The sequence below is a fragment of the Hesperophylax consimilis genome, chromosome 15 (genome assembly GCF_061612785.1).
Source record: "Hesperophylax consimilis isolate HC1 chromosome 15, BYU_Hcon_1.0, whole genome shotgun sequence".
Classification (NCBI taxonomy): domain Eukaryota; kingdom Metazoa; phylum Arthropoda; class Insecta; order Trichoptera; family Limnephilidae; genus Hesperophylax; species Hesperophylax consimilis.
The window spans coordinates 22595183-22609060 of NC_142850.1; the positions used below are offsets into that span (position 1 = coordinate 22595183).

At 32.0% G+C, this 13878-nt stretch overlaps 1 protein-coding gene across 5 annotated transcripts in view; it reads right to left on the reverse strand.

Annotated features, from left to right (window-relative positions):
* Positions 1-2951: 2951 nt before the first annotated feature.
* The window catches only part of Sap47 (Synapse-associated protein 47kD), a 242082-nt gene continuing 231155 nt past the window's right edge, over positions 2952-13878 (reverse strand). For 2 of the 5 annotated variants that reach the window (XM_089640337.1, XM_089640336.1), the window contains exons 7-9: positions 13593-13723; positions 11276-11431; positions 2953-5253 (exon numbers count right to left, since the gene is read on the reverse strand). In XM_089640337.1, coding sequence (XP_089496463.1) covers positions 5111-5253; positions 11276-11431; positions 13593-13723 — 430 coding nt within the window. In that variant the 3' untranslated portion in view covers positions 2953-5110. Of the gene's footprint in view, positions 5254-6627; positions 9347-11275; positions 11432-13592; positions 13724-13878 lie in introns of those variants that run through there. The other 3 variants (XM_089640338.1, XM_089640339.1, XM_089640340.1) reach the window with 3 other exon arrangements.

Consider the following 13878-nt stretch of genomic DNA (forward strand, 5'->3'; position numbering starts at 1 on the left):
ACATTAACTGCAGGCTCCAAAAACCATTATTTGAACATTTCAATCTGTAAATAAAAAAACTGCTTTGATGATAATTATTAGCTTTATCTATAATCTGTTTCATATCTGCCTCCATTTTCGATTTTACCATAAAATAATGCACATATCTTTCTGTTTTATAAACATATTACGTTGTTACTTCAATAAAATGGTTACAAGGCTTGAATTTGAAAAACTAACTGACTGGAACGCTAACATACTGGTTATAGCAATACATTAACCATTTGATTGGGTACAACCATCGATATATCAACTCTAGATGTGGGGAGTCTTACAAATTACATAAAACCAAACTCCACATCTGATTCTCTCGGCTCGCTTGGAAAGCATAATATCTCCGTAGACAAATTTGGACAAACAAAAGTTAAAAAAAACATTACTTCTTATGCTCTTTTGACTGTGAAAGAATGCACTGTATTTTTGATAAATGTTTTCATAACCCAATAATTTTATTTTCAGTGTCATTTTTAGCATTCACTCGCCTCGTCTAGACTTTGTTGGTCTATGAGTACAACACTTTCTGCTTGCCAGGTGCATGACAGAGGTCATTAATTATTACCAACATTGAATCAGTCAAATTAATATTAAATTTCTTGTAAAAGGTGATTCCACTTGCGGTTGCTGCTCGGTCTTCTTTAAAATCCAATTATTTTAGAAACTTTGTACTGACAAAGACTTTCATGTGTTTTCACCTTACTTAATGAATGTGTTTTACCATTATTTATTATTTTTTAGCTTACTGTGATATTATCTCGATCTTCCTGTTTAATGTATACATATTTTGTGAAAAAAGCTGTGTTTCCAACACTTACTTAATAAGACAAACATTCCAGGGTTTGAAGGTACACCCACCCTGTCCCACCCCGGTATAGGTGACTTATGGTCACCCCTTCGGAGCTCTCGCATGAATCTAATTTTTTTGAATAAAAGGCTCTACAATTTATATAAATGAAGCTAGGCCTTCAAAGTCCCCGCATACGGTGTTATGAAGCGGTATGCAAGCGCTTACAAGTACTAAGGACAACACAGAAAAATAAGAAAACAAAACAATCAAGATTAAGTGTCAGGCAGATAGTTGGTGGAGGGGACCCACACTCCAGTACCTGTAAACACATAAAAGTAAAGTAAAGGGTTGTGAATAACCTGACAATATTTCGAAATCCTCTACCACCACCATAGTCAGCGAAAAATGATGCTTGTGTCGTGATGGAGGATGTAGCCAGCCGAGGAGTTGAATGTATGATGCCTGGGTGGGACCCAAACGCGATGTTGACTCAGCCACTGACTGATCAAATGGGTTATTTTTATTAACTTTTTACTATGCAAGTGTAGAAATTTTAAATTTTGTAGGAAGTGCATTGTATAGCTTAATGGCCTGGAATCTGTAGTGTTTTTGTCCAAATGATGCGTTTGTTTTAGGTATTTGTAGTTGATGTGCATGTCTTGTTCTAATATTGCAAGTGTTTTGTAAGATGATGTATTTATATTATTATAGAGGAAAAGTAGTATACATTTGGAATGCAATTTTTGCATTGCCAGGTGAGTGTTTGCAATGGTACTTTAAGAAAAAACAATTGCATCTATCGATATTCAAATTCATAGACTTACCCTAACATCAAATCTGGGTATTATTCCGATGAGCAGGAGGCATACCACGTGACCATACATGAATAAACTACAACATCAGTACGTTGACTGCCGAAGAGCGCACATTGAAATAACCAAACCCCACACAGAATAGTTAAGTTCACTAAAGTAAGGCAACGTTGTAAAGTAAAATTTGCAGCGCAGTCCGTTGTGGGACTTTTCTGCACAGTATCTGAATGGCCTAGCGTAGCTAAGATAAGAATGATATCAGGTTGGCAAATTATAACACATTAGTAAAAGTGTCTAACTAAACTAAAGTGTGCAATTCAATTTTGGAAACAAGCCAGACCTTTTGTTTACCCAATTTGAAATTTTTAGTTAAGTTCTTTACACAGCCAGCTATTGGCGCACCATTTTAAAAAGGATTAGTAATTTGTAAGCAGATTTTATTTTCAAGGACTAAATAGCGATATTATAATGCGAGTTACCTGTATACTGTCAGTATACAGGTAATATAATAATAATAATAATCTATCAAAAAATTTATATATAAAGATGCAAAAGTCGGTCATTTTGAATACATGTAGGATAACGAAAGATTTTTTAAATATTTATGTTGAGGGATCAGTAGGATTTATAGGCCCTGTTAGAAGTTCTACCGAGCCGAACCCTCTGATATGAAAATATCTGGAGTAGGTGAATTATTTTCCCATTTGATCTCTGGTGAGTTGACGTGTTGTTCTTGTATTGGTTTGTATTTATTTTGCTTATATAATGCACTTACATAGTATTGATTGACTAGATGATCATTAGTGGAAAAGTGAGTGGAAGGGTTTAGTTTTTCCTATGGGGAAGATTTAACCCGGACATAAAATCGGAAGTAGAAAAAAAAATTATTATTATTACTTTCATGTACCTTTGTCTACTCCTGTATTTTTCATTTTACTTTATTCGTGTTATTATTTTGTAATTTAGACGATGTCCGTTAATAAATAAATAAATTAATTTATTGACAAATCACAGAAAGGGAAACAGTCATGTCGCCTCCCCCCTCCACGCATTTGGTTTGTTCCTCTTTCCTTGATGGGTTATCAATTTAGATGTCTACGAGTGCACCCATCACATTCATTTATATTAGGTTCTTGGGTATAATTTTTATTTGTGTTAGTGTCCTACTCCTTCTGTAAAATAATTACGATTGTTTGCTTTTTATAATAAAGTTTAAAATATTTTTTTTTCTAGTAATTTTATTTATCTTACCTATGAGTGGTACACAGTCTGTCTCTAAATGACTAACAATTCTAAAAGAGTAGTGATACAAATTTAAAATAAAACATTGGTTACGGATTCTTCAGTTTATTTACCATATTTACGTACACTTAAATACAGTATAATAGTACATAATTACATAGACAACAGAATTTCACAGAATTCAATGTGTAACTAAATTCTGTGACAATCAACAAGCTTGGAATGAGATATTCTTTATACGATTATTACTATCCAACTTTATTGGGACCTTTTAAATGAAATAAAAAAAAATAAACAAACATACCAATTAAAATCTTTACACAAAAGGATAATTATAAATTATGTTTACCATATCGAGTTCACAAAACATATTCATATATTATATGTTTGAACATATTCTAAATTAAAATACATATTATTATATAGAAATAATATTGAGCATGTTGTATTATTGACACCAATTATTATGGATAAGTCATACTATGACATGTCAAACAGGGGCTATATAAATTAAATATAATATTATAAAGCAAGAGGAAGCATTTTCAATGTATTCTGTTGCCATGCACAATTAAATCTAGTGGAAAATAAAATCTCAAATATCATAACAAATACATATTTTTATCAATATATATTAAGTGACTTTCATTATAGCTATATTATATGCATTTATGATACACAAAGAATAGAAGTTTGGACTCACCAAAAGAGAAAAGACATATTTATAACATTATCATAGACAACACCTAGAGATAGTTCCCAAAGATAAATTACATTTAGGATATTTTGCCTTTATTATGAAAAACAGTATCTATCAATTTTTAAGTCTTCACGTTGTTTAACATTTTGCAATTGTCACACCAACGTGAAAATATCTGCCAAAACAAGTATGGATAGATATTGGGTTAAGACCATAAAAATTCTCAAGAAGTTCCCAAAAATTTGTATGGAATTTTCAAGAAATTTGAAAGAGAACAAGATTCCTCTAACAAAAACAGATGATCCAGATGGAACAAGATTCCTCTAACAAAAACAGATGATTCCAAACATCTTTTTGTGAAAGATTTTTTGTCTAATACATATAAAACACATTTTAAGATACAGTTTTCCAGTAACACCAAGAGGAAAAATTTGAAGACACAATAGTGTTTTAACATTATTGTACAGAATATAGTTTAAATAATGATTAATATTATTATTTAGTAAACATTAACAATATGGTAAATTTACATCTAAATGATGTGTTTTTTGTTATTAATTTCGCTGAGGCCTTTCTTATATGTCTGCTAAGAAATTGTGATACAGAATAATTTTTACTATTGAGAATTTCCCAGATATATCTCAAGAATTCCCGAGAAAATCGAGAAAGCAAATCCTCTACCACAATCCCTTTCTGCCATAATTTACAAACAGACTTCCCACGCATTTTGCAAACCAGGAATCACAAAAATGAAAATTATAAAGTAATTTTTAAATAATCAACACACAAGGGGGGGGGGTACAGCTATAAAATATATTACCTATAACTAGCTAGCATAAGATATAACATATTGCCCAACAGTGTACATTTTTAGGGTAAAATGATTCTGAGTAATATTAATATACATATTTTGATAAATTAATTATAGGTAAAATTAAAGTCTTCAAGAATTAAATTATTCTATGCTAATAAATGGCTTACTGTTTTCAGACATTTTGCAAAATGATATGTTATAATCAAATAATGTGAGACAGCATTGGCAAAGTTATGAAGCAAACAAAATAATGGTAAGTTTTCACAAAGTTGCATTTAAGGGTCAGAATTGAACGCAAGAATTACTGTTGAATCCAAAATAAATATTATGTATATTGTTATATGTTGAGACTTTAATATGGTGCTTAATTTACATTTACATCCGACAATAAAGTTGCAAAAATCCTTTTAAAAAGTTGTTTACAATCTTTTGGATTGATTGAAAGATTGTTTACAATCTATTGGATTGATTAAAATGTTGTTTACAATCTTTTGGATCGATTCAAAGGTTGTTTACAACATTTTTGATTGGTTCAAAGGTGGTTTACAATCTTTTGGATTGATTCAAAAGTTGTTTACAATCTTTTGGATTGATTCAAAAGTTGTTTACAATCTTTTGGATTGATTGTTGCATAAATCTTTCGGGTTAATCCAAAAGTGTCACAGGATATTTTGGATTGATTCAAAAGTTGCACAAAGTCTTTAGGGTTAAGAACAGATTCATTTGAGATCGTCATCATCTTCCCCGAGTAAATCTTGACACTCCTTCTCCCATTTGATGTCTTCAGTTGAGGTCGGCTTGTCACCTGCCAACACCTCATAATCTCTTAGTTCAGCTTCCAATTCCGTCTCCCATTCTTCCTCTAAACAATTACTAGCATGAGGAAATAATACAACTACAGACACATACACATAATAGCAACGCTAAACTCTCCTAAGCATTTGAACCAGAAGACCAAATTAAATTTTGAGATCAGAAAATTTAACATTTGACTACAAACATACAATTAATAAATAACTCCAAAATCAGCTTTTCCGAGCTAAACAAAAAGCCATAACTTTATTAAATAAATAATTTTCATCTCCCTTGTAGGCAGGACTGGCCCTGAGCCAAACGGCACCTGGCACTAGTAAAAACCTCAAGGGCACTGTATTAGTTATTAGGTATTATCAGTGCGTCTTGACTCTTTGGCTTCTTGGCGCCTCTAGCGCTGCCGACTGCTCCAACTGCATCTGCACAGGTCCGGCCCTGCCTGTAATATGCCACAACACATAATAGTATGTGTTTGTGGCGTACATGGGGGAAATTAAGGTATGTTTGTGTGTAACTCGAAAAAGCTGATTTCAGAGTTACCAATAGTTGTACAGTAATTACTCCACGATATGTCCGAACATCCCTCTGGAGACAAACAATTTCTAAGAAGAAAGAAGACTCAAATAGTGAGAGACATTATCACCATTAAGATATCTGAAAATAATATTTCGTGATATTGTTTAGAATCTTTCATCATTTGGTATGGTCAAAATACTTCAGAAAATTTTAGCAAAATAAATGACATAAAGAAAGATTTAATAAAGATTTCATGCAAAGGGTTGATATTATGGACACATCTGAATTGACGTCGTAATTATTTGAGAACCATAAAACTTGCCAACATAAATGTCCCATAAAACAATATTCACAAGATTATTGCCCAATAAAATTGAATGACACATAAAAAGACGTTGGAATTACTTGATTAAATAAATGAAAGAAGCTTCTTCTCCACATTCCCTTCGTACCTCAACTATTAGGTAGTGTTTCTCAAATGTATTGTCAAATTACAATGATACTCTAACTTTGGTGATTTGCAATTATTGAAAATGCAATACCTACATAATATCATCTAAGTACATAACCATTATATTAATATAATCATGACAATATAACTATTAATTACATACGTACACATGTTTATAACAACTTAGGTCGTCAATGTAGCCCCTCTTCAACGTTAACTCCGTCCCTTATTTCTCAATCTTCAAAGGAAGCTTAAAATATTGATTAGTCAATTTAGTTGAATGCTCGAGAATCACAATACCAATACATACATACAATATCAGGGTCGGGAGATTTGAATATTCCTATGCCACTCTAGGGGTCAAAATCAGGGGTTAAAAAACATTTAGAGTACACCCCTGGATGCTCATTTTAAAATGAAGGAAATATTACAGCAGTTTCCAATTTATTCCAATTTGGGGTACCACCGCCCCGGGAATCATTTATTGGATAATCAACACCTCTGCCATACGTCACCCCAAGTGGTTCGCAATGTTTGGTGACTTAGCAGGGGTGCCCAGGTTCATAGGGTGCGGTTTAACCTACCTAGTCTGTCCACCAACTGTGTGGAAGGTCGGATCGGGAGAGACTGGTTGAAGGAGACCTTTTGACCTTTACAACAGGACTTGCACCGCAGTTCATCACTCCTGGACTCACTGACCCCCAGGGAATTATTTTCCTAAGGGCCTCCTGTGTGGATACTGGATGCCCCAGACACCAGAATACATCACGCCAACTCTGTATATTATATGTGATGTAAATAATGGTTTTGTTAGTCTAATAATCTTCACACCTTTGATTTATTCAAAAACCCACAGCAAAGAAAATTAACATTATCTTTATACATACCAATCTTTAGCTATTCTCACAAAGTTAGATTTATACGACCTATGTATTTGTTCCTCACAAATTTGAAAATACTTATCACTTAGATACAAACCTATCTAAATCATTCCCAAACGTTTTTTTCTATTCAAGATTTATTTTTATTAAGATGTTAATATTATTTGAAGCATTCCAGTGAAGATTTGACTTTCCATTTACCCAGCTTATTATGAATCAATACACCGATAATATTTAATGATAATAATAACAGTTTCAATAATTTTGAACACAGCTAGATAATATTAAGTTAACCAAGTTAAGAAAAATGTGATTTCTTTTCGTTCAGAGATTTTCAAATGGTTTTTATTCTGAACAAACGATGGTCAAAAAGATACTCATTAATACAGAGATATCATTTCTGAATTCAAAACTGTTTCTGTTCTGAACAGAGATGTCTGTATAATTTGTTCTAAACATGAAAATATTCAAATAGCCACATTTGTGAATATACAAATCTTTGAACGGTTCATTCTGAACAAAATGGATGTTGCCCAGTTGAATATTTACATTTTTCAAACAATACTGATTTCATATTTGGGAATGTCCGTCAGTATAATAATAAATCACTTCTAAAACAATCAATAAATTTTATTATTTAAGATGTTGGTATATATTTTTTATTACTTGAAGTCAGCGAAAGTTGATTTAATGGTATACTTAAAAGAATTCATAATGTGCTCTTTCATAGATGGCACTAATTTAATTATTTTGTTAAATTACACTTTTTGCGGGTTATCCTTTTGAATATTAAGACTAATTAATTGTTTGCGGCCGTACACATGCAATATGAATATGAATAAATAGTTTTGTCCCTATAAAAACTCAATTCTTTCAAGAAAGGCACACAAATACAATATTGTACCGGTGATCCAATTCAATATTGTATCTGTATGCTTTTCTTGATATAATTTAGTTTGTATTAGGACAAAAATATTTATTAATATATATATTGGGTATGTATGGGAGCAAAAAAATTAAAAAAGTGGTTATTTTTAAACCCAAAAGAACTAAATTAGCACCATCTATAAAAGAGCAGAAAATGAATTCTTTTAAGTATATCCTTAACATAATAATAAAATGCATGAGAAAATTGTCAAAATTTAACCTAAAATTCCTACACAGTAATGAACATGGAAAGAAAATATCTACAATTTGACATTATAAACTAAATAACTCTCAGCAGAAAAATAGCAATCTGTTTTTTAAAATGTCTGATAAATCACAAATGAATATCTTCAATATATATGATTTATGGAACAGAACAGATATATTCTAGAATATTCATTAATTTAACATTAAATGTGGTTAAATTAACCCTAGAATTTTTGATTGATGGAAATGGACATAAAATTAGTATGAGTTGGAAGAAAAACCGTAAAAACATTGTCCCCATGCTGTTAAAATGGTTTGTTATGAAAAAGCGAGTCATTAGGTTATAAATACATTACGTGCTTCCATAATTTAATACAGTGCAATAATAAGCATTGGAAAATCCAATTCTTATGATGTATCAATCCTAACCACTTAAAATTACAATAAATGAACTCGTTAATGATAATAATTAGGGACAAATACAATCAATATTAATGGAAGAATTTATTGTTGTTAGACATTATTGATTGTTTTTTAGAGGAAATTACTGTCAATCAACCATAGATGTACTAAACAATACCATGGATGCACTTATAATCAATTAGTGCTTTAATTAATTCTAATTTTTCACTAAATGGAACTTAAATGCAGCTGCATCGGAGTTTCGTCTTATACTTTTCACAAACCGGGACTGATTCTAATTTCATCAGGATGAATTTGAGATCTGATTACAATATTAATGAAGCCGATTTGAAATTGACAGAGCAGATAGAAAATTAACAATCCTTTATTACAATATCATCTATCTGCGGTGATAAGAATATTACCAACAGCTTTCAAAAGTTAAAACATTAAAATGACAAAAGCCAATCAAGTCATTCAAGTTGTAGGTTAAGTTGGTTTATTCTTATTTAACTAACATTTAAGGTTTGTAAATTAAATCATAAAAAGTATCTCCAGCATTAGTACATCTATGATATTAAATGAATGACAGAAATAGAGTATACAATGTTTGAATAGAGTATTTTTTTCATTAATACAGTGTTTTGTAGTGTAATTATTCATTAACATGTGGGGGGTTTGTTTGAGTGAAATGAATGCTTTTTGTCATCAGTATTGTTAACTGGTTAACTTGCTTTTTAGAACACTGCTTCCTTAGGCTGGGGTCACCACCGAAGAAGAAACACCACCAAGAACAACAAAATACAAAGCATGAGCCCAACGGGAATGTTAAAAGTTTTAGATGCCCTAGTAGCCGGAAAATGTTAATAATAAGCACAACCCATCAGTAATTAATTGCTTTATGTAATGAAAGCAATAGAGTTATTTCTTCAAGTAAATCCTAGATGAAGATTACATTTTTCTGATACTTACTATGATTTTGAATAGATAAAATTAATCCAAAATATTTAACGTTTCGATTCAATCAAAGGATACCTAACAGTGTTGTAATAAATAATAGATAACTTATTCATGTGATAAAATGTTGGAACTCCGGGTGTGTCTCACAACCCTTTAATACGTTGAACGCCATGTAGGTCACCGGTGACCTCATAACGAAAATCGTCATTTTTCTCCCATTGCTCCATGACGGTCACCGGTGACCGCAGTTAATTTTCTTTATTTTCATGGAATATTTTGGTCAAAAAAAAAAGAAATACGTTATGATGGTCGCCGATGCCATCTGAGTATTTTTTTTTTTTTCAAATTTAAAATGGTAATTTTTCTTCATTTCCACAATGGCGTTCAACGTGTTCGGAGTCAACAAAACACTTTGGACTTCATTGTGATAGATTCAATGAACACTGACGGCTTCTTTAAGAGGCGGTAGAAATTATTCTCAACCTCGACCTTAAGATTGAATACTACTTATTATTGAATATACTAGATTATATGTGGCGGTAAATTTGATGGTTTAAAAAATGAATCCTATAATTTCTATACCCGCTATATCCGATTTTTTGACAAAATGATCTGAGTATGACATCTTGTTCACATTTTTGCGAGCAACAAGAGGAGCCTAAAATTGAGTTTCAAAACCCTCCTTATCACGACCAAAAACCATGTTAAAACTGCGAGTGAGAAACCAAATCCGCTATATCATACAGAAAGTTACTATCAAAACGCGCTATATCGGATTCAACCAATCACAAGCAGTTATTTTGCCAAAATACAATATGGCCGCCGCTCTGACGCCACGCTCGTATGTCAAAATGATCTTTGCGTGTGTTTCTTAACCCGCCATGTCGGCTCAGTTGACTTTCAAAAGCCTCTATATCACGAAGTGAGTATCAAAATCCGCTTTATCCATTTTATTTATCGAAATTACTTAATTATTACTAGACATATATAGAAAAATAAATGCTTTTCGAAATTGTATTACTCCAATTCATTATATAAAAAATTGTAATGCAATTACTTATGTACGCTAGATATGTGACAGTTTTTTGCGGTTTTCTCCAAATCAATGAAAGTTGATATAGCAGGTATAGAAATTACACGACTCAAATGATCTTAACTATGCAACATCCACATTGTATTATAACCTACAAGGGTATCACAAAGTGGGTAACCAGATAAAACAGAACGGTGACAAAACAGAACATCAGAAACTAATAGGTTAGATTTGACATTTCTGGTTATATCTTCACATTTTTCAATGTTCTATTTTGTCACTGTTTTGTTATGGAACCCACAAAATGGAGAATAAACAACACATTATTATATCAAGGGGTACATGTTGTGAATAGTGCAAGTCATGCAATCAGGCCAATATTAATGATACTAGATATGAGGGAGTTCTATAAACCTCCAGTGAGCAGTATAAAGACATTAAAAACAATGAATGGAGATGATAGTGAATCTTTTTCATTGTTAATAAATGAGTCATGTTTGTTATGATTATGTGGCATTTTTCAATTTCAATAAAAACATCTGTAAAAAAAAAACAATTGTAAATTCACCAAAATTATGTATCATTGAATGACAGTAAAAAAATGTTCCTACCTATCTATCAAAAATATATTTAAAAAAAAAATGAAATGTAAATCAGCTTTGTCTCTGGTTATTCAAAGAAAGGAATATCTCACCGTCTTTGTTATTTTTGTCTATGGACATTCCGCAGACTCTTTCCTCCAAGTCTTCCTCCTTGCCATCTTTCTTTTCAGTTCTTTTTTCTGATTCAATCAGATCTGCGCTCGATTTCTTTTCCTCATTTTTCTTATCAGAAGATTCAGCCGTACTTTCTACTTTGTGCAACAGATGGCAGTGTTGAACGAAGTGTTGTGAAATGGGGAAAATAATAAAAAGTAAATAAAACATAAGCATGCAGATACATAATCAAATTACAAACAATAATAAGGAAGCCTTGCAAATAATTGTTTGTGACAAATAGCTTAAATTTTCTAAACTAATAAAGGTCTGAAAATGTTGTGGACAAGTTGGTACAAAGTTCTATATTTCAACATGATTCCTTACAAAAAATTACTCATTCAAATTCGAATATCGCTACCACAATTCAGAAGTGTTCAAAAACACTCATTTTGTCAATGTTGATTGATTTGGTTGAATAATATATTTTTTTACATCCGTAAATTTAACACTTTCAGACCTTTCTATATTTGATGGTTCATAGATACTTAAATGATAAAGTCTCCGAATTCCGCATGCTTAATACGCAAAAAAAGAGAACTAGGTTTCAACTTAATTACAACAAGAAAATCTATTTATTCCCTTTCAACACGTATGTTAGACTCTCGTAAAGGTAAATATGTTTAATTATAATTTGAAATATGTTCTTATTATGTAAATTTAAATAATTATATTGTATGTTATACAATAAATTTAAAAATAATAATAATGTTGGGGGAAAAGGTAGAAGATGGATTTAAGTCCTGTACTTCTCAATCAAAGTAAGTCTGAAGGTTAGGAAATACGCATAAATTATTAAAATAACCAAAACTAACTAAAAACCCATTTTGTGCATGTTTTACATCTCCCCTGACTTAAGTAGTTGTTTCTCCTAGTAGAAATTACTAGTAATTAAGTTGAATCAAGCTTTTTTTTTAAATGCGTGCTTGAGGCGGAATTCGGCAAATTTACCATAATAATTATACAGTTCTAATTTAATTTTTTCCAGAGTAGTGAAAAAAAATAATAATATGCCATAGGAAGTGTTGTTTTCGGGGCAAATAATAGGTCAAATTGGATGTTTTTCTTTAATTTTTTTTTCATTAACTTTATGAAAGCAAATAATTCACTATAAGTAATATATGACAGTCCCGGATTGAACTAATTGCAGAAGTTTGGCAGTCAGTTTTGCCAATGAAAACCAATTATTTAAGGGATTTTTATTCCATGATTCATTAGCGTAATATATACAGTTACTTAAGCAGATTTTTAGATCAAACAATAGTGGCCAGATTTATGCGCACATAGTTCTATTCGAAACAGTCAATTTTAATAACAGAAATTTAAAAAAAGCCTAACGAAACAAACTGCCTTATGGGGGACAACATCTATAGCTTATAAGATCGAAGCATATGAACAATATTCACTATTATACATAAGTTCAGTTGCAGAGACGACTTACCAACAGATAATACATAGAAACAAAAGGAGATATTGCATGGTTCACGGACCATCTCCCTTTTTCCTATTACATATGAATCTATACTTTTACACTTATGAAACGATTCAGGAAGCTTAAAAAAAAATATTTTCTTTACGAGAAACAAGCCCTCATCCTATGTATCAACTGCTTGCTTTGTCGTCCATAGAGGCTATAAAACTGTGTTAGTATAGAATATACATATAAGAAAAAACAGATTAATTTTTATAGTAAGTGTTCAAATAAATTACTCATCAGTTTTTCACAAATTTAACGTATTTTACTTCCATCTTTTCTTAGGGTAAGCACAGATTTACAGCATCTATGGCTGGCGCATCCCTTATTAATCGGTCAATGTTTCTTTATGGTGGCATTAAAGCCATATTTACTAGGTCCTTCCAAACACAATGATTAAAATCAGAACACTCGACGGGTAGCACCAAATTAATTAATGAAATCAGCATAGCATACTATTTATTACCGTGACAGGAATCGAACCCGCAAAGATGAACGACAAGTCGAAAGTGTAGATAATAGAAACAGAGAGAGATATGGCATGGAACTAGGAACAAACTGCACACTGCAAAACAGCGGAGCCAATGAAAGTTATGTGTTTGGTGTCTAGGTAAAAACAAAGGCTACTATGTGAACATGCAATTTGTAGTATGATTGAACGATGTTGGCGACACTGTTTCGTGTGCAGTTTCATAATAATCACGGTTCACGGCCAATCTCGCTTGTTTCTAATATCTGTCATTATGCCTACTCTGCATCTAGGTAAAGTGGGGTAAATGTACCTTGAGGCTCGTCCACGCTGGCAAGCCGGGAGCCGGGCTGGCTGTCGTTGAGCCCCTCTGTGGCCTCCGAGGCCTGGCAGATCAGCGACACGCGGTAGAAGTAGTTCCTCCAAAAGTTTTCTTCCGTGATCCTGGAATGTTGCACGGTAAGAAGTTCAAATAAAAGTCAAGAAATTGCCATAGAAATGGTGATGATTTTTAACAAATTGATAACAGAGTACCCTCCCTATGCTCCTCGACTCTGTGAAGCAACGAATGAGATTCAAACTGACTAAATTGTGAAATA